Genomic DNA, 25,856 nt, shown 5'->3' with positions numbered 1-25,856 from the left:
CGGATGTGGGCAGTTTGGTGCTGCATTTAGAAAGGATAGACGGATGAAACAAACAGAGAAGAGGCATCAGTCTGAAGAGGGATAAGGATGGAAAAAAGTGGGTAGCATCACGGGAGGTCATTGGGAAAGGAGTGGGAAATACCAGGCCATGAAGAAGATGGAGCTGGCATCCTGGAGCCTGGATAAATGTATCACTAAGGTTGCTTTAAAAGGTCACTGTGATGCTGTTGCCAAGGCAGAGGAATGTATAATCTACCATTAGTATGGTGGCAACTTCATTTAAAGTGCCCTAATGGGTTTATGTAAATTAACAAGAAAACATTGAATTGTGGGGTCCTGGTTTCATCTTAAAGTTCTGGTGACTACATCAACTACTCACACTTTGCTTTCATGAGTCATGACTTCACCAGAAACCGATAATGGTAGTACAGCCTCATAATTCAGTGAGCTGTTATTCTCTATATAGATATGTACAAAACTCCACTAAACACTGTTTACTAGATACTGCAAATCCATATGCAATCAAAACCATGAAACAAAAAAGAGAAAAATGTCAATTTCAATTAGAAAATGATAGAGACTTCGATTACATTTACCACAAGCTAATTAAATAAATTTCTCTTAAATAAAATCCTCAAACTATGGAAGGGCTAGAATGTATTAAAATCTCCTCTATTTGCATGCAAATACCTGAATGTAGCATATGTTTCAACTCCACATGTCTTCAGCTGCAATTCTCAGGAGACACTTCCAAGTCTATAAACATCAGTGTGATGTCTGGGAGATCTCTCTTACAATTTGGTGTTCTGAATGTTTAGTAAAACAGGCTTTCTGCATAAAGTCTTAAGGGGTCGTATGCAGTACAATATTTTTTTGCTTTTAATGGCTATTGATTAATGGAAAACCTTGGAGCTTTCTGACTGGATGCCATATGTATTTTTATTAAGGACAATAAATACATGCATCTGACTAATTTCCTTCCTTTTATGCTTACATTTTATTTTGTAACAATAGTCTCTTAAGCAGCTTATTTTTGGACCAGTTATTGTGTTTCCTTGGGCAATCAAATTCTTCAACCTTGTGCCTTATGTTATGATTACTCAGGAATTTCCAGAAATATTCTACTCATCGTATCTAATGGTTTAAAATCTACTTCTGATGTAAAATAGTTGCTCAAGTACTTTTGTTCCATTTTTCCTAGAAAGACATGAAAAGGACAAAAACATAGGTAAAGTTACAAACATAGGTAAAGTTACTCCAGTTGTTGTTTCTGTGATTTGTTATAATTGTAAGAGTAGGTTTATTTTTCAATAAAGAGACAACAACATTAATATCCAGTAAGCATTTGCAAACTACTAGAATTTGTTTTCAAAATAGCCATTGAACAACGCCTGCTGGGCTAACCTGAGCTTATTTAATGTATTATGAAGATATCTTTAAAGATTCTTATTGTACCTAAGCTTCAAAAGTCATGCATAATTTTTCCTTCCTATAAGGGGACAAAAAGCAAACTAAATATTATCACTTGAATTATGCACACTAGTGAACTTTTTGCAACTAACCTTGCAAGTGATTTACATATGTAAGTCTTGTGGCAGCATTTTAAGAGCTATAACCCAAAAGAACCATATACTAATATTCATTGCAAATCAACTCCTGCAGTTGATAGGAGAGCAGGATCGGGCCATAGTATGTGAGAGATAAAAAAGGCATCTTTGAAAAAGTGGAAGTCAAATCCTAGTGAGGCAAATAGAAAGGAGCATAAACGCTTCCAAATTAAGTACAAGAATGTAATAAGAAAAGCCAAAGAGGAGTTTGAAGAACGGCTAGCCAAAAACTCCAAAGGTAATAACAAAATGTTTTTTAAGCATATCAGAAGCAGGAAGCCTGCTAAACAACCAGTGGGGCCCCTTGATGATTGAGATACAAAAGGAGCACTTAAAGACGATAAAGTCATTGCGGAGAAACTAAATGGATTCTTTGCTTCAGTCTTCACGGCTGAGGATGTTAGGGAGATTCCCAAACCCGAGCCAGCTTTTGTAGGTGACAAATCTGAGGAATTGTCACAGATTGAAGTGTCACGAGAGGAGGTTTTGGAATTAATTGATAAACTGAACATTAACAAGTCACCGGGACCAGATGGCATTCACCCAAGAGTTCTGAAAGAACTCAAATGTGAAGTTGCGGAACTATTAACTAAGGTTTGTAACCTGTCCTTTAAATCGGCTTCTGTACCCAATGACTGGAAGTTAGCTAATGTAACACCAATATTTAAAAAGGGCTCTAGAGGTGATCCCGGCAATTACAGACCGGTAAGTCTAACGTCGGTACCGGGCAAATTAGTTGAAACAATAGTTACGAATAAAATTGTCAGACACATAGAAAAACAAGCTGTTGAGGAATAGTCAACATGGTTTCTGTAAAGGGAAATCGTGTCTTACTAATCTATTAGAGTTCTTTGAAGGGGTCAACAAACATGTGGACAAGGGGGAATCCAGTGGACATAGTGTACTTAGATTTCCAGAAAGCCTTTGACAAGGTCCCTCACCAAAGGCTCTTACGTAAATTAAGTTGTCATGGAATAAAAGGGAAGATCCTTTCATGGATTGAGAACAAAGGGTAGGAATTAATGGTAAATTCTCAGAATGGAGAGGGGTGTTCGCAGAACTAGTGGTGTTCCCCAAGGGTCAGTCCTCAGACCAATCTGGAGAAAGGGGTAAACAGTGAGGTGGCAAAGTTTGCAGATGATACTAAACTGCTCAAGATAGACCAAAGCAGACTGTGATGAACTTCAAAAAGATCTCACAAAACTAAGTGATTGGGCAACAAAATGGAAAATGAAATTTAATGTGGATAAATGTAAAGTAATGCACATTGGAAAAAATAACCCCAACTATACATACAATATGATGGGGGCTAATTTAGCTACAACAAGTCAGGAAAAAGATCTTGGAGTCATCGTGGATAGTTCTCTGAAGATGTCTGCGCAGTGTGCAGAGGCAGTCAAAAAAGCAAACAGGATGTTAGGAATCATTAAAAAGGGGATAGAGAATAAGACTGAGAATATATTATTATTATATAAATCGATGGTACGCCCACATCTTGAATACTGCGTACAGATGTGGTCTCCTCATCTCAAAAAAGATATACCAGCACTAGAAAAGGTTCAGAAAAGGGCAACTAAAATGATTAGGGGTTTGGAACGGGTCCCATATGAGGAGAGATTAAAGAGGCTAGGACTCTTCAGCTTGGAAAAGAGGAGACTAAGGGGGGATATGATAGCGGTATATAAAATCATGAGTGATGTGGAGAAAGTAGATAACGAAAAGTTATTTACTTATTCCCATAATACAAGAAGTAGAGGTCACCAAATGAAATCAATAGGCAGCAGGTTTAAAACAAATAAAAGGAAGTTCTTCTTCACGCAGTGCGCAGTCAACCTGTGGAACTCCTTACCTGAGGAGGTTGTGAAGACTAGGACTATAACAGAGTTTAAAAGAGAACTGGATAAATTAATGGTGGTTAAGTCCATTAATGTCTGTTAGCCAGGATGGGTAAGGAATGGTGTCCCTAGCCTCTGTTTGTCAGAGGATGGGGATGGATGGCAGGAGAGAGATCACTTGAACATTGCCTGTTGGTCCACTCCCTCTGGGGCACCTGGCATTGGCCACTGTTGGTAGACAGGATACTGGGCTAGATGGACCTTTGGTCTGACCCAGTATGGCCGTTCTTATGTTATGAAAGCAGTATCATTCTTTCTAATACTTCTATTATCGATTATCCTTTGTTTTTTATTTGTACTACAGGAATACCTAGGAAACTGAATTAAGGATCAGAGCTGTATTCTGCTAGGCGTTACACAGACAAGTAACAGAGACAGTTCTTACTGGCAGTGAGCTCACAATCTACATGACAAATGGGCTACAATATGTGGGTGAAACAGACAAATAGGATGGGGTGGTTGGGGGATTAGATAAAAATAAAGTGAACAGAATTCGGCAAAAAAGCAGTAGTCACAGTTCATCATTAGCTTAACCAATGTCAGGTGGGAGTCATTTGTAGGCATCCTGGCACAGACAGACTTTAAGGAGTTTCTCAAAGGAGGATAGAAAAGTGGCTTAATGAAATGTGAGGAGTAGCATGGGACAACACATGGAGGTGCTTGAGGGAGAAGAGAATGGGCGGGGTGATCAAAGCAAACATCATTGGCAGAGCAAAGGCATGGTTTGAGGGCTTGCTAAACTAGCTGATCTGATTAATAGAGTTGGGCTAAATGATGAATAGCTGTAAAGCAAAGGCACTGAGCTTGCGTTTAATGGGGTAGAGAAGGGGATGCTAGCAGAGGGATGCAAACAGAAGGATGATGTGGCCAGAGCAATGAGCCATGAAGATTATACGGGCAGAAACTTTTAAGTAGACTTGAGAGGGGCAAAAGGGCAGGTGTGAAGGCCAGAAAGGAGGAGAGTAGTCAAAGCAAAGTAGTCAAAGGGCCTGAACAAAAGCCTAAGCAGTCTGAGAAAATGCCAAATCTTTAAAATTGTATATAGACAGGAGCAGCAAGACTTGGATACAGAATGAATGTGAGAGTTTAGAGAGGAGGCTAACTCAGAGAGGGCACATAGATTACAGGTCTGAGCAACTGGGAGGATGGTGGTATTGTCCCTGGTGATGGAGAAATTGAGGAGAGGGGGGGGAAAAAACCCAAACATTTGATTTTGGCTATACTGAGCTTAAGATACTGGATGGTCATTCAAGAAGAGATGTCAGAAAGACAGGCGAAGATGCGGGATTGAATGAAGGAAGACAGGTCTTTAGTGGAGAGGCAAAGTTGTGGGTCATTGGCAGAAAGATAGCATTTGAAGCCATACTTTTGGTTAAGAGCACCCAAAGGCAGAGTGTACAGAGAAAAGAGCAGAGAGCCAAGAAATGAGCCTTGCGACATCCCATTTAGAGAGAGAGAGAGAGAGAGAGAGAGAATCCTCCCCCCAGTACTCCCTCCGCCCCCACTGAAGAATCAATCAAAAGAGAAGTAGGAAAGGATGGTGCCAAAACATCCTACAGAGGACAAGATTTTAAGAAGTGGAAAGTGATCTCTGGTATCAAAGGCAGTTAAGAGATCAAGGAGGATGAAGATGGAGCAGAGGCATCAAAATCAGGGTAGGAAGAGCTCTTTTAAAACTTTGATGAGCACAGTTTTAGTAGAGTGAAGAGGGCTGAAATCAGACTGGAGGAAATCACGGATACTATTGGAGGAGAGAAACTCAAGGCAGTAGTTATTCAATACATTTGGAAGTAAAAGGGTAAAGAAGATGGGATGCTAATTGGAGAGGCAGGTGTGGTGAAATGTGATTTCTGTTAATTGATTCATAGATTCTAACGCCAGAAAGGACCATTGTGATCATGTAGGCTGATCTCCTTCATAACACAGACCATCAAACTTCCCCCAAAATAATTCATACAGCAGATCTTTTAGAAAAACATCCCATCTTGATTGAAAAATTCTCAGTGGTGGAGAATCCACCAAGACCCTTGGTAAATTGTTCCAATGGTTAATTACTCTCAACGTTAAATATTTACACCTTATTTCCAGCTTCCGTTTCCAGCCATTGGATCATGTTATACCTTTCTCTGATAGACTGAAGAACCCATTATTAAGTACATATAAATTATTAAATATTTGTTCCCCACATTTACAGACAGTATTCAAGTCACCTCTTAACCTTCTCTTTGTTTAGCTAAATAGATTGAGTGCTTTGAGTATCACTGTAAAGTATGTTTTTAATCCTTTAATCATGCTTGAGGTTCTTGTCTGAAACCTCTCTAATTTATCAATATCCTTTTTGAATTGTGGGCAACAAAACTGGACACAGCATTCCAGCAGCAGTTGCACTAGTAAAATAACCTCTCTACTCCTGCTTGAGATTCCCCTGTTTACACACTCCAGGTTTGCATTAGCTCTTTTGGCCAGTATCAGATTGAAAGTTTCTGTTGATTATTTACCATGATGCTCAAATCTTAGTTGGAGTCACAGCTTCTCAGGATAGAGTCCCCCATCTTGTAAGAATGGTCTACGTTCTTTGTTCCTAGATGTATACATTTAACCATATTAAAATGCATATTGTTTGCTTGCGCTCAGTTTACCAAGCAATCCAGATTACTTTGAATCAATGACCTGTTGTCTTCATTATTTACCACTTCCCAATATTTGCATCATCTGCGTTTTCTTCCAGGTCATTGATAAAAATGTTAAATAGCTTCGGGCCAAGAATCAATCCCTGCAGGATGCCATTGTAAGCACATCTGCTCCATGATAATTCTCCCTTACAATCACATTTTGAGACCTATTGTATAGTCAATTTTATATCCATGTAATGAGTGCCAAGTTAATGTTTTAACCTTCTAGTTTTTCTAATTAAAAAGTTTTGTGGCACCAAGTCAAACTCCTTATAGAAGTCTAAGTATATTACATCAACACTATTAACTTTATCAACCAAACTTGTAATCTCATTAAAAAAAAAAAAAGAGAGAGAGATCCAGTTAGTTTGACAGGATCTATTTTCCATAAACCTATTCTGATTTATATTAATTACATTACCATCCTGTAATTCTTTATTAATCAAGTCCCATAACAGCCACTCTATTATCTTGCCTGAGATTGGTCTCAGCCTGACAGGCCCATAAATATCTGGGTCATCCCATTTACCCTTTTCAAAAATTGTCCACCTATCTCCCAGTGCTTAGGACTTTCCAGGAGGGAATGGGAAGGAGAGGGGAAACGGCACGCTCAGGGGAGGAGGTGGAGAAGAGGCGGGCCGGGACAGGGATTTGGGGAAGGGGTTAGAATGGGGGCAGGGATGGGGTGGGAAGAGGCAGGGCAGGGGCGGGGCCTCATGGACTAGAAGAGCAGTCTGAGGTATGAAGTTCAGCATGTATGATTCTTTGCTGTGAGTAGTTGGGAAGAAAGTTTGTTAAAAGTGGCAACGTATTTTATATGAATAGTTACTTTAAAAAGTTCCTGCCATTACAGCTATGTTGATAGACTGTTAGTGTAGATCATCATCAGTGTTACTGACCACATAAGGAATAGTTACAGGTGTTTATATTTTATTTAAACCCCTCTTTGCATTACAGTTTTAAAAGAGTTGATACATTGACTTTTAATAGCATACTATATTACTCTTCATTTTTTTCATTTTTGACTATACTTTTGTATCATTGTATGAAAAGGTTTCAGTGATGCAGCCCTTGGCCCAATGTACTAGTCCTCATGTGGCCCTCGTGGTGATTTGAGTTTGAGATCCTTGCTCCAGAGGTAGTAGTGGAACAGAAAGAGTATGGTCATCACCATATTAGACTATATCATCTGTTTTTCCCCAAAATGCAGAACAGAAATGTTTATTGAACACTTCTGCCTTTTCTGCATTATGATTGACAATTCTGTCACTTTCATCTAGTAATGGACCAATACCATTGCGAAGATTCTTTTTTTTTTAAACCTACTATACTTTTAAAGCTTATTATCCTTAACTCTGCCAACCATAGATTTTTTTCTTGTGACCCTTTGCTTCCCTTATCAATTTTCTACTATAACTAATTTTAATTTATATTAATTACTATCAAGTTCCCTCCCCCCCCCATTTAGCTCTCTCTAATTTATTTATATATAATTTTTTTACAGCTGCCTTTACTTCCCCTTTGAACCAGGTCATTTTTTAAACCAACATAGCTTTCTTCCTCAGTTGCGGGATTAGGGCTTTTGGGGCACTTAGTAAGGTGTTCTTAAAGGATTCCCAATTATCATTCACATTTTTCTTATTAAATTCTTCCTCCCAGCTGATCTGGCTCAATTGTTTTCAGCCTTGTAAAATTGGCCCTATTAATGCACCAAGTATATATATTATTGGTCTGGACTTTATTCTGCTTACACATTATAAATGCAGTCAAGTCACGATCACTTGCACTTAAGCTAACATTAATTTTTAGTTCAGTGATCAGTTCCTCTAACTGTTAAGACAAGGTTTAATAAAAAATTGCCCTGTGTTAGCTACAACAATTTGAGTACAGAAATTGTAATCTATGAAGTTTCAAAATTCCAAGGATGTTTTAATACTACCAACATGAAACCTCCAGCATGTGTCACTCAAACTGAAGCCCCCCATGATCACACAGCTTTTTTCCCTACACATTATAGATAGGTGCATAAGGAGATGGCCATTCTGTTCCCTGGTGTGATTTGGTGATTGGTAGTAGACACCAACTAATACCCCATCTTATGTTTATCTATGTTAAGATGGAAGACACTAAGGACTCATCTAGATGAACAGTTAGTGCATTGCAAGCTGGGGAGTAAATCTACAGTGCACTAGCAAGCTGCACACAAGTGTTCATATGACCCCTGCTCCTGCGCACTGAATGCTCCCGACTGCACTTTGTTCTACAGGGTTTTGAAATGGGAGCAGGTCAATGCACACTAAAGAACTTTTTGTGTGTGGCAGATTTACACCACGGCTTGCTGTCCCTTAAAGGTTCTTCTAGACAAGCCCTAAGGTGCGCTGGTATTGTGAGGGAAAGGAGCCTGAGGAGAGAGACCACTTAAGGAGAAGGATGAGACTGGGGGAAAGGGAAATAAGGAGGCAAAATGGAATGAGGTCCCTGTGGCAGGGTTGGGGGCAGGGCCGGCTTTAGCAAGTGCGGGGCCCGATTCCTGGGGCAGCACTTCGGATTGCCGGCTCGGGAAGAGGGGGGCCGCGGGGCTTGCCACACTCCGGCCGGCACTCTGGCTGGGAGAGCGGGGCTGGCCGCGCTCCGCCGGAGCTCCAGCTGGGGTCACAGGGCCGCGGGGCTGGCAGCGGTCCGGCCGGAGCTCTGGCCAGGGGAGCAGGGCCCCTGAAGACAACTGCTGCTGGGGTGAGTGCACGGGGCCCGATTCCGGGGAATCGGGCAAATCGGCCTAAAGCCGGCCCTGATTGGAGGTGAGGAAGAATATACAAAATAGAGTAAGAGAATGTGGGTAGGAAGAGGGCTGGAATGGTGGGGGAAGAGTAGGTTACACTGGATCTTGTTGACCTTAAAACATCCAGTCCTGAGAGGAAAGTGGAGCAGGAGGCGGAGGAACTATTTAAGGAATTATTCAAAGGAATATTCCAGCTCAGGCACACACTTCCAGTTCTCTGAACTCTGCTTGGCTCAAATTGAGGTATTCTTCTAGATTGGGGTCTGTGTAGAGATAGTGTGTGTGTTCTGAATTAGCTTCACCCCTTCAGTTCTCTGAACTCTGATGTTCTGTATAGAAACATTGTTTAATTCCTAGGAAGCACAGCATAACAATTATTTTGCAAAGCCCAGAATTGTGATTCTTTTGATAGCTGCATTAGGTCACCATGCTTTATGCTTGTCATTTTGGAGGGGAAAAAAAATCAATAGTTAATAACAAGCAACAACCAAAAAAATAAATAAAAAGAACGGCAAAAAACTAGTAAAAAATAACAGAAAAATGTATTAATCACATATATTTGAGAAACTTCACCATCATCTTTCAAAATATGTTAATACATAGCATTTGGCCAGTTACAGAGCTTGTTTGTCATTTTTTGTGACATCTATGAACAAACTATTAGAAGAAAAGCAATGACCTTTGAGTAACATTCACTGAATATTGTTCCTTCAACTGTCATAGCAAGTTTCTTCTGTTTGATAATTTAGTGAGCTGAAAATATAATGAAATCATTTCTACTGAGGTTAGTAATCTAACTATTCTGCTGAAACATACTGCGAAGAAGGTCAAAAAGAATTTCTGAAAAGATACAACAGCATCCTTTTGGATAGTTTGAATATTTTCATAAAAATGCCTTTGAAAGCATAAGGAAAGAGGTATTCAAAACCTGCAAATAGAGATTTTGAAAGCATTTCCTAATATTTTAGTATGTCAATAAAGACTGTTGCATAAGTTCTCCACAAACATAATACTGTTGCCATTCAGCCAAACAGAACACTTCAGGTTACTCTCGAAGAGGTGTGAAATAATTTTGTTCCCAAATTACATAAACAAACAGGTCATATGCAAGAGGAAAATACGGATCGTTTGCAAAATGAATCTTTTGGAGCAGCTCTCTTTTAGGTAAAATATATTTGCAGAGTGTGGATTTTACTCCTTTAATCTTTCTTTAGAGCCGTGTTACTACTGCTGAAGATATCAGTACTGCTATGAATATATTGCAGTCTTAGAAGAGAATGCACTGCATGCTATGCGGATTGCTGGCTCACAATCTACTGGAATCTCCCCTCACCTCCACACATTCAGCACAACCCATAGTAAATTGAAATGTTCTGTACTATATTGTATAACATACAGCACATTCTGTAGATTGTGACCTATTCCCTTGCAGTCTGTTAATTGTTGTCAGTTTTCACACATATCTGCAGAATATGTGCAGTTCAGATGATGTGCAAATGACTAAAGTTTCTGAAACTGTGCAAACACAAAAAGTGGGCAAACATTATATATGGGCATATGCAAGTCTCAGCCACTTTACCTAGCAATGGCTATGCACAGAATGGAAACACTCCTCTGTGTATGACTGGATGGAGATCTATTCAGCAAATTGAAGAGCATAAGAACAGCCATACTGGATAAGACCAAAAGTCCATCTACCCCAGTATCCTGTCTTCCGACAGTGGCCAATGCCAGGTGCTTCAGAGGTGAACACAACAGGTAATCAACAAGTGACCCATCCCCTGCTGTCCATTCCCAGCTTAGGGACACCATCCCTGTCCATCCTAGCTAATAGCCATTGATGGACCTATCCTCCATGAATTTATCTAGTTCTTTTTTGAACCCTGTTATAGTCTTGGCCTTCATAACAGCCTCTGGCAAGGAGTTCCACAGGCTGACTGTGCATTGTGTGAAGAAAAACTTCCTTTTCTTTGTTTTAAACAAACAAACAAACAGCTAAATTTTCAAAAGTAGCCATTGATTTTGAGTGCCTATCTTGGGGCACATTGGGACTGATTTTCAGAGGTATTTCGCAACTGCAGCTTCCATTGATTCCAACTGAATGTTCAGCTGTGATGAGAGATCAGGCTGGGCACCCAAAAATTCAGGTGCCCAAAATCACTGGCTGATTTTGAAAATGTGTCCTTCAAAGTGTCTGATTTTGCTAGTTAGCTTTAGAGTAGTATAATTATTCTCTTATTTACGTTTGATTGGTTTCCATTCTTCTCATTTCCTACAGTAGTTTAGGTAATTCCACGGAAGTTAGAAGAACTTGGCAGTTATCAAAAATGGAGTGATAATTTTAAAGTGTTCTCCCTCCTCACATTTTTATCTCATATTAAGTTTTAATCCAACATTATTTCTTTACTGAGTTGATACAGTTTGAATTTCACTGTACTTGACATTTCTGATTAATTAAATACCCAGTATGAAGGTTAGCTAATTGTATTTCAGTTACATTCTTCTCTTATAATAACCATTAGAATAATGAGATCTCAATTTGTTGAACATTCCTAACCCTTTAATCTTGAAAAGGGAATCGTACACAATGGAACATCTTACTGGATGTAACAATGGAGCATTCAATTATGAATATACCTAGGGGAGAGGTCAAGGTTTATTAACTGTAAACAATTCAAATGTTTTGAATTTTGCCAAAAAAAAAAAAAAAAACCACAACCACCCTGTTTTGCATTCAAATGCTATGATTCTTGCAGGTAGTTTTCTAACTGAGACACAGATTCTCACATTCAAACTTTGGCCATGAGAAATCCACGCCGCTTCACAGCTCTCTGTCAGCCTGAACACTCATAAGACACCCTATAATTCAACTATAAATATGCTCTGGGAGCCATATAATTCAATAACACACTGACTCGGCCACAGACTGGCAATAAAACAGGCAATAAATCATTCAAGAAAGTTCAAACACACCCCACAAATCTCTACAACAAAAATAAATAAAAAAATAAAATAAATAAAAATAAGAACAGAAAAAATAAGGCTGCAGAATCTGTCTCTGAATTTTAAATCTATAAAAGAGAAGAATTGAGGCTGCATTGTGGGAACAAGGGTGCAAAGTCCATCGGGACTATTTTATCGATATTGGATTAAAAAATTAAAGCTACATATGTGAATATTGGTTTATTGCATCCCAGTTTAGGACCCTCAACTTCTTCAGTAAACTCCTCCAAGCTCAGTTTTATGTTCATTAAAAGGTGACTTGAGACATGCAACAAGTTAGATGCTTGCAGAATGTCTGCCCTGCACCTGTAAGCATGGGGGTACTTGGCTAGCTGGCTACTGTGCTTTATGGTGAGGGAGACATATATCTATCTCATAGAACTGGAAGGGAGTGTGAAAAGTCACTGAGTTGAGTCTAGCCCCCTGCCTTTACTAGCAGGACCAAGTACTGATTTTTCCCCAGATCCCTAAGTGGCCTTCTCAAGGATTGAACTCACAACCCTAGGTTTAACAGGCCAATGCTCAAACCACTGAGCTATCCCTCCTCCCTTAAAAATTTCTGGAGGGAGATGAAAACTGCTGCAAAAGGGTCAGCGTGGCGACTGACTCATCTTCTGGGAATGTGCCTTAACCCGCCCTTTTGCAGGGAGCAGGCTGAGGTGGGATTTGTTCTACAAAACATATTTTTCAAGCATGCCTGAACGTACAGATGCTGCAGAAAACAACTGCTATGGTTAAATGGAATGGCAGGGAGCCAACCCCCCCATCATTATTATAGCCCACCTTAACCCTCCTACGAGGGTGGGCCAGTGAATGGTGAGGTCCTGACAATAGATCTGCTGGAGGTATCTGAATGGAAAAAGAAGGGGAGCTGGTGGAAGCCCCTGGGTAATTACAGAATAAACAGGGTGTTACCCACACTGTACACTTATCTGCTGGGTAGTCCCAGACATCTAATAAAGTTGCAGGCAGATTAAACCCATGTCAAATGTCCCAGTCCTTCTTTTGGTATAGACAGACAAAGCATTTTCACCAAACAAAAGGGAAGATAATCCTTTCCATTTCACAAATCCATTGTCTAAGGCCTGGTCTACACTGGGTGCGGGGGGGGGGGGAAATTGATCTAAGTTACACAACTCCAGCTACGTGAATAACGTAGCTGAAATAGAGTATTTAGATCGATTTACTGTGGTGTCTTCAGCGCGGTGAGTCAACTGCTGCCACTCCCCTGTTGACTCTGCCTACGCCTCTCGGTGGGAGAGTGCTTGGGGATCGATTTATTGCGTCTAGACTAGACACGATAAATCGATCCCCGATCGCAGCCTGCTGATCCGGCCGTAGAGACTGCAAGACCACCCAGAACACCCAGGAACTCACATTCCCCAGTGCCTTGCTGTGTATGAATGCAGGTTTATATCTTCAATCACATCAGTTATATCTCAAATTTCTCATCAACCCTCATCTCCTGCACCACAGTGAAAAAAAAGTTGGCTTTCCTTTTATGAAGCTTAAGAGGGAACACTGTACTTCAATGTCAATCATGATTTTTTGGTAATGGTTTTTGAAGCAGTGCTTGCAAGCAGACAGTCATTTTTGGATAGTCACATACTCAATTTATTTTCCCAGGCTTTCAAATATCTGGATGTGTGAGATCTAGCTGTGCCCTCCATCCTGGCCTCCCAGATTCCTCAAATGATATTATAAGAAGCCCACACAAGACTCCTCCTGAGGAAATGCTCTCACCAACTTATCAAGAGCTTGATTAATTTAACTTTGAATTATAAACATTAAAAAACAACATTAATGATACCAATATAGGAAGATGTTAAAAAGAACATTAAAAAAACATTCTATCCTTCTAAAAGGTACATAAAGTCCATTGGGGTTAAAGGCACATCCCCATTTTCCCATAAAGGAGTCGGACTGATTTTTATCAAATATTAGCAAACATGCTTTTAATTAAGAATCTCTGTCATGCCTTAACTAAGGAATTTATTACATGTCTTATAAAACATGAAATGTTTGTCCCGAAGCAGAGCTAGGCATTTCCTTACCTTTCCAGGTGATAATAGCCACTGAACAGAAACCTAGGGCAGAATGATCTGGTCAGGATGGAGGAAAGGATATGGAAGAATTTATTTTTAAAATAAAATTTAATTATAACTAATCTGGGCTGGTTGATTTAGTAATTACCCAGAATCTGTAGTAACTTCTGCACAAGTAATTACTGGGCCAGATTCTCATTGATCCCATTCCCTTCAGATCTCATTTACTTGAATAGTGTCACCCTGATTTATACCAGTTGAGAATCTGGCTCACTATCTCTACTCCTCCTCAAACAATCAAGACCACATTAACTACTGAACACAAGAAATGATCATGCAGTTCATCCTCTGAATGCTTCAGGGGTAACAATGGACCCTGTTTTGCCATCAGTTTTTAACCAGAGTTTCCCATTGAATTAAAGAGAGTTCTGCTTAAAATCAGAACTTCCTCATACCACCAGTTAAGGTCCTATTCTAATATATCATTTAATATTTCTACCACTCCCTTTCCTGCTCTCCAGGATCATTTAAAAATGACATAATTTGAGCTATTGAAAGGCACTTGGAAAAAATTAGGATACATTTGTCCTTTAGGCATAAATATTAGCATATGTAAATTGACTATCCTTCCAGCTCAGCCTGTAAGACCAGAAAAGCACCTCTTTGAAAACCAGGCCACTTTTATTTAATTTAATTTTGAATTTAAATTCCTTAATTTAGGCACCCACATTTGAGAATTTTGAGTAATGTTTTCAATTGGGTTGCAATACTAAGATGTCTTTTGTTACCGTATCTCTAACTTTCATTTGATAATATATTTAGAAAATTAAAAATAAATCAAAAACACTTTTACTCTCAAAATATTGGATTGAGAGCAGTTTTCTTCCTTATTTCAATAAAATTCAAGTTTTAATAGGGTGACAAGAAGCCTTTATATTAAGAACTCAACTTAAACAATATACATCTACATCACAGGACAATCATATTGGCAACTTACTAATTGCAAACTCATTTTGTCCCTTTAATAAAAGCTCTAGCCCAATAACAAGGTGGTAAACCTTTTCTACAGGCATTAGGGAAAAGCACCCGTTACCTATTTCACAGTCCTTTAAATCATCAACGATTTATGCTGTCATTTAATTTTTGATCCTTAAACTAAATTCTCCAGAAATAAGAGATGTAACCTGTCTGCTGACAGTCTTTAGACTCAATCAGTATTCTCCTGGTAGTTTGAACATTTTCATTGATTCTTAAACTGACACAAGATATGCAACATCCATTACCAATGATTTATCTACAAAATAAATAGCTATTTATTCCTACTTGGAAACCTACATTTGCATTCAAACTGTAACCTGGGGCACACTAACAATGTTAAGAATCTATTTAGCCTTCATGTGTGTGAGAATGATGTTTTGTATAATTTCTTTAGGCTTATCATGGTATGTAAGCCATTCAAGAGGAAAACTTGCCTTAAATTCCATATCCTCTTGGCTACTAAATACAATATGGTTTTTACTTTTTAATCCTGGTAATTTGGACTGCCATCACTGAACAAATTCACCCTCAGTGTTCATTCATCTAGTTTTGTTTCTGAATGAAACAGCAAATCAATATTGTAGACAAAACTAAAACTTCAGAGGATTTTCCCTCTAAGTCTGTCTACTGCATTCATCCTAATGTTGACCTGGGAACTTATGGAAGAGTAGCAGAGAAAATAAGCAAATGCTAAGTTCTCCATCATTGTTATGTTGGAGCACATAATTTTGGACTTAACCTTACAAATATCCCTATGGTTTTATTATTCCCCTTTTACAGTTGAGGAACTGAGGCACAGAAGGATGAGGTGATTAGCCCCAGGTCATCTAGGATGTCTGTGGCCTGATGTCACTGGTAACTCCTTGGTACAATATTAACAGTGTCCTGCATAATGCTTCCATTAGAGCTCAAATTGCCATGTTCCGCATTTGCTAATGCCTTTTCAATCATAAAGAAGTGGTAGTTTTGTATTCAACTGATTATAGGTCAGCAACCGAAACAGGGAACCGCCAGTGCATAATAGTATTAGTAGCTAATAATACAGTCACAATTATATAATAAAATAAATGGAGATATACCTAGCTCATAGAACTGGAATGGACCCTGAAAGGTCATCGAGTCCAGCCCCATGCCTTCACTAGCAGGACCAAGTAGTGATTTTGCCCCAGATCCCTAAGTGGCCCCCTCAGGATTGAACTCACAACACATTAGTAGGCCAATGCTCAAACCACTGAGCTGTCCCTACACAGTGAAGAAGGGGTGGTGGTGGTGGGGAGGAACCATTTGATTCCACTCATGGCTAATCTTTATTTTAAAGGAGAAAAATCCCTTGAATATATTAAGTCATCCATTATTATTCTACTAACAGTTTGTTCCAGTGATCTACTACCGGAAGAAGTTGTCTCTGCCCACAGATTTAGGATTGCCTTTTTTTCCTTTAAAAACAAACAAACAAAACCACACACACTACAAGGAGCTAAAATAAGAGAAGCTTCCTTATTCCCATCTTAAATCTTTTTAACAGACCACCCCCGTAAATACATGCATTTAAGCCCGGTTCAAATTCTTTTTTAATTATTATTTCTTTCAGAATGGAGTTCCAAAATATTTTTACCATCCAACATTCTCATATCATGTGTCTGAAAGAGGTCCTGACTGTTTTATTGTCCTAGGTCTCTGTATTTATTGTACAGAGATGGAGAAACATTTTGCAAACTAGAGTGTACAATTTCATTACTGCGTGGTCAGTATTGGAGCTAATATAGTCTGCATGATCTCATTCCATTCATTTGCTGTTATTTCATATATACAATTTGCACTCAAACCTAATAGTATTATTCAGTGTGTCTTAAAAACAGCCATGAAGTTAAATGCTCTAGATAAACTAAATTACTGAAACTTGGAGCCCTTGGTATGAAATCATTTAAAGCAGATAATTTTGAGGGTTCCTTTCTTCTCTGAAAGCGTTTTTTTAATAAAATAAACAACTGGTATAAGCTCATTTTGCACTTTGTAGTCTCTCTCTTTCTTTTTTTTTTTTAAACTATACTGCCTACATCTGTTTGTTTTAAGGGTTGTCCATCCCTGAAGAAATCCCTCTGCTTATAATAGTGATATTTGACCCAACATCTAAATACATTGGTGTGAAAGCACTATTATTTTTAATATTACTGAGATCTGCTCTTTTCAATTGGTTAAATGTCTCACATATGCCCAATTAGTAACTGTTCTTTTAAGTAACAAGTGATGTCTCATGGGTGCCCAGCATTTTGGAACTTGGGTTTAAGCATATAATTATATGATGAGATCATGCTTGCTAGTTTCTGTTCTCTCTCTATCCACGATGGAGACTCTCCATTAGAGATCAACTCCAGCACTGCTATGATTTGTGCCACCCTAAAGTATTTCTTGAAATGTGACGGTGTCCAGGACTCCCACCTCCAATGGACATCCCAGCCATTCCATTCTAATATTCTTGGTTTCCAATTTGAGCATAGAATTTTTTAGTAACTTTTTATAACTTGTCATCTTTTAAATACCTTTGGAGCTGAGACATACTATCTCTGATTTAGAGTAATTCAGTCTGTACCCACTTCCTGATGAAAGCTTCAATTATTTCTTCTAATACTGACAAACTTTTGATTATATTTTGTATGAAACACATAAGCCCATCAGCATATAATGAAACTGTTCTTTTTACCAATACACTTATTTCCTGAATTTCTGATCTTTTGTGCAAATGGTTTCATAATTAAATCACATAGCAAGGGTGATAAGTAACATACTTATTTTGTTCCTCTCTATAATGGTATCGGCTCAGTTTTTGCAACATTTCCACAAATACATGCTTTAGGATTTGTATAGATTATTTTGATCTGCTTCTGAAATTGTCTCCCTGAACCATGTTTCTCCAATATTCTGAATCTAAATGGATATTCTCCAAGTCAAATGCCTTATCTGCATCTATAGTTAGAAAGCAAGCTCTTTTCTAGCGCTGTATCACAGAAAACGTTTTTCGCTTTATTTTTGATGCACCAGTTTAGGCATTATTGTCACTAATCTGGATGCAAGTATCAGAGTCAGAATCTTACTGTTTATATTTATTAATAAGATAGGTTTGTAAGATGCTGGATCCAGTAAGTCCTTATTTGGTTAAGGTATCAAAACTATATTTGCCTGATAGAAGGTATCCAGAAGACTGAAATGCACTCTAATGAGGGAATTACCTATATTTAAAACATTTTATAGGATTCACAGGTGAATCCATCTGGGCCAGGACTCTTTCCTGATTCTAAATGATGAAATTGCTACCTATTTGTTCCTGTATTATTGGACCATCTAGCACCTTTCTTTCATTGTGTGTCAGTCTGGGTAGTTTAAGATCCTGCAGTATACTAGCTCCCAATATTTTCCATGTATACGTATCTGCTTGTGTCTATGTCCTGGAGAAATATTTCACTGGTATTTTGTTAACCCGTTTGTTTTATTTGGAGTGCTCCATTTTTACCCATAAAGTATGGTATCGCTGTTCTGATCCTTCTATTAGAAATCAATCTGGTTAGTACTCTGCCTGACTTGTTCCCCCATTTGTAGAACCTTAATAGGCAAACAGGAGAGCTGTCTGGTTTTTTAAATGATCAGTACTTCTAATGCTATTTTCACATTCTTAATCTCTGTGAGCAAGTTTGTTAGTAGTCATTTAAAATATTGCTTCTGCAAATCATAAATTTGTTCCTCTAAGTCAGTCTGCTTTTGCCTATGCATTTTTTCCTATAACTGTCATGAGATATTATGTCCCCTTAAAGGCTTCCCAGCTAGTTCCCGGGGATATAGCCTGTAAGGGATTGTCCTTAATATAATTATCAATATGGTTTTCCATTTTATTCACGAAGCCTTTGTCTTTCAGTAACATATTACTAATTTTCCAGCGTCTTTCTCTTAGTCCTGAATTGGATTTTATTTTTAAGAAAATAGGTGCACGGTCAGAGATCTGTATCATTCCAATTCTAACATTAAGGATTTCAGCTCAGAGACATTTTGATATCAGAATTAAATCTATTTTACTATGTGTTTTGGCAGTTTCAGAGAAAAAGAGTGATGCCTCCCCCCCATTAGGATGTAGGAACCCTTCAAATATCCATTGTGGCCTGTTCTTTAAATGCTGATTCCAGTATTTGAGCTTTTTTGAGTGTGAGCTTCTTGCCCAGTTGGTTAAATCTCCAGTGAAGAGCTTTGTGCAGCCCTACACAGATGCTCCTGCCTTTAGCTGAACACCATTTTCAGCATAGTCAGGTACAATTCAAGCTCTCTCAAGATTTAGCAGAGATTTATTCTTTGTGCCAGTTTATCCCTTAGGGTTTCCTGGGCAAAGACTGGCACTTGTGTCATATCAATTGTACTGATTCTGTGATGTGGACTAAATGATGATTGGGATTTAAACAGAGATCACAACCAGACTGCAAGCCAATTTAAAAGGAAGTTCCTAAAGGTGACAGTTCCAGAAATTTACTTTAAAATAAAGCCATTGCTTTCTAGACCATTTCACTTAACTTTGTTTCTAACCCAAAGGGGACTTACACTTATTTCAAGACACTTTAAAAACATGCTTTGACTTAAGATCTATCTTCTATGTCAGATTGTTTGCCAGGTTAATTTAGGGCTATATTAAATGGTCACTGTAAAACCCTTGGATTCTGTAATCACTGGGCATTTCTTCTGAGTTCATCAGAGCACTGCCCTGCAAGCAACACACCATATTCAAAAGGACCCCTAAGTCTGTGTTCCCTTGGGACCAAGAATCCAACACCATTCCTTCACCACCTCCCCCTTAGAGGCTAAAGGTAGGGTTACCATATTTCAGCAAGCAAAAAAGAGGACAGGAGGAGCCCCGCCCCTGTCCTGCCCTAGCCCCGCCCCTGTCCTGCCCTAGCCCCGCCCCCTCAGAACCTCCAACCCTCCCCCCGCTCCTTGTCCCCTGACTGCCCCCTCCTGGGACCCCTGCCCCTAACTGCCCCCAAGACTTCACCCCCTACCTAAGCCTCCCTGCCTCTTGTCCCCTGACTGCCCCCTCCTGAGACCCTCCCCCCCATCCTAACTGGCCACCTAGGACCCTACCCCCTACCTGTGCCCTGACTGCTCCAACCCTTATCCACACCCCCACCCGCAGACAGACCCCTGGGACTCCCATGCCCCATCCAACCACTACCCACCCCCTGACAACCCCCCAGAACTCCCGACCCATCTAAACCCCTCTGCTCCCTGTCCCATTGACTGCTCCGATCCCTCTCCCCACTCCTGCCCCCTGACAGCCCCCCCCCAGAACTCCCAAACACCCCCTCACTCCTTGTCCCCTGACTGCCCCCTCCTGGGACCCCTACTCCTAACTGCCCTCCAGAACCCCACCCCTATTTATGTACAGGCGTGACTACCTGCCCTTTCCTGGTTACTATACGCGGCCAGTCCGCATCCACATCCAGTAGTTAAAAAAAAAAAAAACTAATAATTTAAATTGGAATTTCATCCATTAATAAGTATTTATTATATAGTTAAAACCATTCTATTGAAGGACAGATATTAAATAACACTAAATATGTTAATGTTCAAAACAATATTAAAAATTTGAAAATTTAGAGCATGGAAACCAAAATAGCTAAAATTTAGTTTTGGCAAGATACACGGAATGGAAACTCCGGGATCTTTACCTGTCACTGAATATAGCCATCATACCAATAGTGGAATATAAAACAAGTCTACATATACTCTCCTTAAAATTTTTACTTCTGTCCATTCCCAATAATTGTAACAAATCATTATTCCCTTCACTCCACTTGCCACGCGCCCCAAGCACAAAACCAAAGAAGTGGATATTTTTACCTCCCGTTAAGTTTTTAATTTCTTCCTCTAACTCAAGATAATAAGCCACCTTCTCACTGTGGGCTTGTTCCAAACTTCCGGCATTATCCTCCCATCGCACTGTAACATCAACCACCACTGCTGTATCTCCTTTTATAAATATAATATCCGGCTTTCTTAACTCACCCTTACTATTTCTCAAATGGGGCTCTATTATTGCCTTCCACCCTAATTTACCAACCTTATCTACAACTGCAGACACTACTCTATTATGCCTTTTTATCCTAGCATTCTTAGTCTTATAACATTGTCCTGAGATATGGGGAACAGTCTCCCGCACTTTACCACACCATCTACAAAGAGCATTCACACCTCCTCTTCCTCTTGCTAATGTCTCCCTAATAGGATAAATATTTGCCCTAAGCTGCAATGCTGCGATATACGCTGACGATTTAACTTTACTAGAGTTTCTAAAAATCGAATTACTAATTAAATCATTTTTAAAATATTTTATCCCTACTCCCTGACATCTCAGTTCCGACCATCTTAAAAATTCCTCTTCCCTCCATTTCTTGGGATGAGATGTTACTGCACTAAATAACAATATTTTATCCACAAGATTTTCTCCTGCATATAGATAAGATAGGTCCATCCAATCATCTCTCGAGACAATATGTCTCCTCCATTTACGAATTAACATATTTGGGATTTGCACACTAAACTTAGTGAGAGCTAAACCACCATCTCTAGAATAAAATATCCCATCTGTGGTACACTGAGGTAAATGTAAAATCTCTTTAACTATTTTTCTAACTAACACATCAAGATCATCTAAAAGATTAAAAGGGGGTTCTATTAAAAGAAGATTATAAAATAGCTTCGGTAAGATGTATGTCTGTAAAATTAATATTTTTGGGGCCGGTTTTAATGGGGCCTTAATTAAATTCTCACTCCAATCTTTCAACTTTTCTTTAAGTACCGGTCCCCCTACACCTATCCAGGGATCTATTCTAGCTCCTAAATATTTTTCAAAATCCCCTGGTTGAACATATTCAATCTCCTCTGACCCTATCTGCCAATTATCCTTAGGATTAACTACATAGGTTTTATGTTTAGTTAAAATATGAAAGCCTTTCGTTTTCTTCACATTAACAGAGAGATTAGTATTTTTACAAAACTCCTCTAAGATACCCAAATTTTTGATCATTCCTTTATATGAGCTACTTAAAATTGCCACATCATCGGCAAAAGCCAATGACGTGACACTATTACCCTTAACATAAAAACCACTTCCTTCTACTTCTAATCTAGTTAAAAGGGGATCCATAGCAATATTAAACAAAATTGGGGACAAAGGGTCACCCTGCTTGACCCCCCCCTAATTAAAATAGACTCAGTAGCTTCATCACCCATCCATACCCTAGTTGTGCAATTATCATAAAGGTCCCTAATAATATCTATAAAATGTTCATCTATACCAAATCTTCTCAACCCGGCTATTATATGTCCGTGTCCCACAGAATCAAATGCTTTAGCCAGATCTACAAACACTATTGCAATTTCATTCCCATTTCGTTTAGCCCCTTTAATCAAATTATCTAATATAGCAATATTTTCCTCACACCCAGGGGCGGATATAAACCCTTTTTGTCTACTACATATCTTAACTGTTTCCACCAATCTTTTTGCTAATATTTTGGTATAGATTCTAATCCAAACTGACCCAATTGTCAATGGTCTCCAAGATGTTAACTTCTTCATTTCCTCCTCATCTTGTGTCTTTGGTATTAAAATCGTTCTATTTTTCTTAAATTCATCTGGTACCTGTCTATTTAGAAACCATATATTAAAAATTTTTGTAAGTATTAAGGAGTCTAAATTAAAAATATCCCACAAATTGCTCACTTTTACTTTATCTGGGCCAGGAGCACTATCTTTTCTTATTTCTCTTAAAGCTATTCTAATCTCATCCACAGAGATCGGACTCATTAATATATCATTATCCGCATTCTCTGTGGATGATGGCCACCCTATCATATTACCATGTCCAATTGTTCCCAAAATATTTACATAGTATTCCTCAATTTCTTTCATAGGGATAGCACACTTAGCCTTATCTGGCTCTCCCATTATAATGCGAGTCAATCTTCTTCTATCCTTATCAAATAATTGTTGATAGAATTTATACTTAGCTTTCTTTGTAGCATATCTCCTACTTGCATTAAATTGCTTCCTTCTCTCCTCCTTTCTCATCTTCCCTTTTCCTTTATTCCTCATCTCTATTTGACTTTCATTTCTAGGGTCCTTTCCCTCTACTAATGAATAACATAATTTTTCCAACATTGCCCATCCGAGAGCTTTTGTTAAATCCTCCTTTAATAATCCTTCAATTTCCCCTAAACTATTTATTATTTCTCTTCCCTCCCTACTTTGTTTTCCCCGTTTACATATTTTCTCCACTAAATCCACTTCTGGATGTCCTTTTAGTGGGAAAATCCTCTCTCTTGGGGGCGGAATTTCTAATATATTTACTCTAATGTCCTCTACCTCAGTCACTTCCTCCCTATCTCCTGTTACCACTAACTTCTTCTTTGCTAATTCTCATCTTTTATCTGATATTTGTTTATTCGTTTTGGTCCTCATCTCGCTCTCAATACATTTATTTATATTCCTTTTCCCAATATATTTCCTTTCCAACTGTATAAGCTGCACAACCTCATCTTTGGTCCATATACGAGATCTAATCGATCCCTCTTTGATCTTACTTTTAGCAGCCATATCTTCTTTTCTTTGCTCATTCCTCACAGCAGGGTGTCTATGTCTACAGTGTTGGCTCAATCCAGATCTAGTATGAAAACCAAGCCCACAGACCGAGCACGTATGGCTCTTCATTGGGGTATCCGCCTTCTTGGGTATGCACTTGGGGTAGTGGCAAGCTATATTACGATATTGAGAAGATTTTCCACATTTACTACATACAACTCGTATGGCTTTACTTTTATGAACCACATTAATGTGTTTGGCCCATTTACCAAATGTTGGTAATATCTGGGGACATATTGGACAATTAAAACTATCAACGGGATACTCTAAATAAAAAACCCCATCCTTCCACGAACTACTTTCTAATATATTTATATTACTACCAGTACTGTTAAGATCCTTATTACGATCCCTATTAAAATCAGTACTTGGTCTAAAACTATTTAATAAACTAGACCCATTAACTAAATGAGCATTAAGATATCCCGATTCCCTAACATATGGATCATCAAATGTACTTAAATACTTAAAATCTGGATTAAAACTGTCCATAGTTAAATCATTAAAAGTGTCCCTTGTAAAAACCATCGGTAAGATAGATAAAATCTCCTCACCACGATCATCACAAACATTCTCCTCTACCTCTTCTCCATGCTCCACTGGGAGGACTTGATTCTCACTCTCATTCTCATGAGACTTCATTATAGTCCACACCATTTTATCCATTGGTCCAGCAACCCTGATCACACCCCTAATATATTTAACACTGTCAGCCGGGGCATCAAAGCCAACAGCGGGGGCGTTATTAACCCGGTCCAGCGCCAATCCGGTATAAAAATATAAATTACTTTTTTCCATAGCTAAAAGATTTACCCTTCTCAGGGGGAAACTTACCCTTTCCAGGGGGAAACTAACCCTTGCCTGGGGGAGGCTACCCTTACCAGGGGGAATCTAACCCTTACCAGGGGGAATCAACCCGTACCTGGGGGAGGCTACCCTTACCAGGGGGGCATCCATGTGGCACCATATGGGGCTGCCCAACCCCGTCCCACACCCCACTGAATGTGGGATGTGGGTTTGTCCTCCGCAATCCGCCTGGCTATCCAAGCCAGTTACTGACTCTCACCACGAGGAGGTAGCGGTTGGACTTGCAATCCAGAGGCTTTCCTCAAAGAGGGGTCCCAAACAGCATAATGTCGAGCTCTAACGGGCGTGTGAGAAAAGGCTCAGATCTTGGTAGGGGTTGCCCCTATTGACCGGGCTCACGCCCACCCCCACCTCACCGATAACCCATTCTCTCACTACCCTCAGGCAATGTTTCCGTCCAAGCCCGACAACTGAGAGGGTCCAGAGACGCATGGAGAGCCATTAAGCCTCCCTGTTCCTTGTCCCCTAACTGCCCCTTCCTAAGACCCCCCCACACCCTAACTGCCCCCCAGGACCCTACCCCCTACCCATACCCTGACTGCCCAAAACCTTCTCCACACCCCCCTCAGAAAGCACCCCCCGAACTCCCGACCCCTCCCCCCGTCTCTTGACTGCCCCCTCCAGAATCTCCCTGCCCCTTCTCCGACCCCCTGGCTCCCTTGTCGTTGGCCTTCGGTTCGCCTAAGGTCTCTCTGGGAGTTTGCTGAGTCTGAGCCGTTCTCCCGGCACACTATTTTTAGTTCAAAAATCCGGACATGTCCGAGGGAATCCGGACGAATGGTAACCCTAGCTAAAGGTGGTTTCCTCTTTCTGGAACGGCCTGCATGAAATTCTCAAACAGCAGCCTAAAACTCAAGTAGTGTAGTTACAAATAAGAACACAGAGACATGATCAAATGAATGCCGAATAGATGACTTACAGGACATGTCTAGTGTGAGACGCAAACGCAGCTGGTCAAAACCTTTATTAGAGCTCATCTAGATGGGTTTACCTTAACTTTAGTTACTGTGAATTAAAAACACATCATATTGCTAGTGGCTCCCTCTTTCTCCATTCATTAATGGAGCCACTAGCAATAGAAGATCTTTTTAATTCACTGTAATTGAAGCTAAGGTGAACCCACTGACCCATTGTGTTGCGTAAATGTAACAAAGAAGAATGTACCTTAACTTGCTGTAAAGTTGCTGTCAGGAAGACATGCTTTAGCCAAATAAAAGTTATGACATACATACACACAAGATATTGGGCTCAATTCAGAATTGACAGGGTGTAAT

At 39.4% G+C, this 25,856-nt stretch overlaps 1 protein-coding gene across 2 annotated transcripts in view; it reads right to left on the bottom strand.

Annotated features, from left to right (window-relative positions):
• Window positions 1–995: 995 nt before the first annotated feature.
• The window catches only part of LOC101952090 (protein unc-13 homolog A-like), a 122,705-nt gene continuing 97,844 nt past the window's right edge, over window positions 996–25,856 (bottom strand). Inside the window, exons 8-9 of one of the 2 annotated variants that reach the window (XR_010590712.1) lie at window positions 6,001–6,083; window positions 996–1,197 (exon numbers count right to left, since the gene is read on the bottom strand). Coding sequence is in view for 1 of the 2 variants with exons in the window: in XM_005305080.3 (XP_005305137.2) it covers window positions 1,174–1,197 (24 nt within the window). In the remaining variant the exon portion in view is untranslated. The remainder of the gene's footprint in view (window positions 1,198–6,000; window positions 6,084–25,856) is intronic. The other variant, XM_005305080.3, reaches the window with a different exon arrangement.

This window comes from Chrysemys picta, chromosome 10 (genome assembly GCF_011386835.1).
Source record: "Chrysemys picta bellii isolate R12L10 chromosome 10, ASM1138683v2, whole genome shotgun sequence".
NCBI lineage: Eukaryota > Metazoa > Chordata > Testudines > Emydidae > Chrysemys > Chrysemys picta.
Note: the sequence above shows the minus strand (reverse complement) of the source record. Positions and strands in the feature narration are given on the sequence as shown.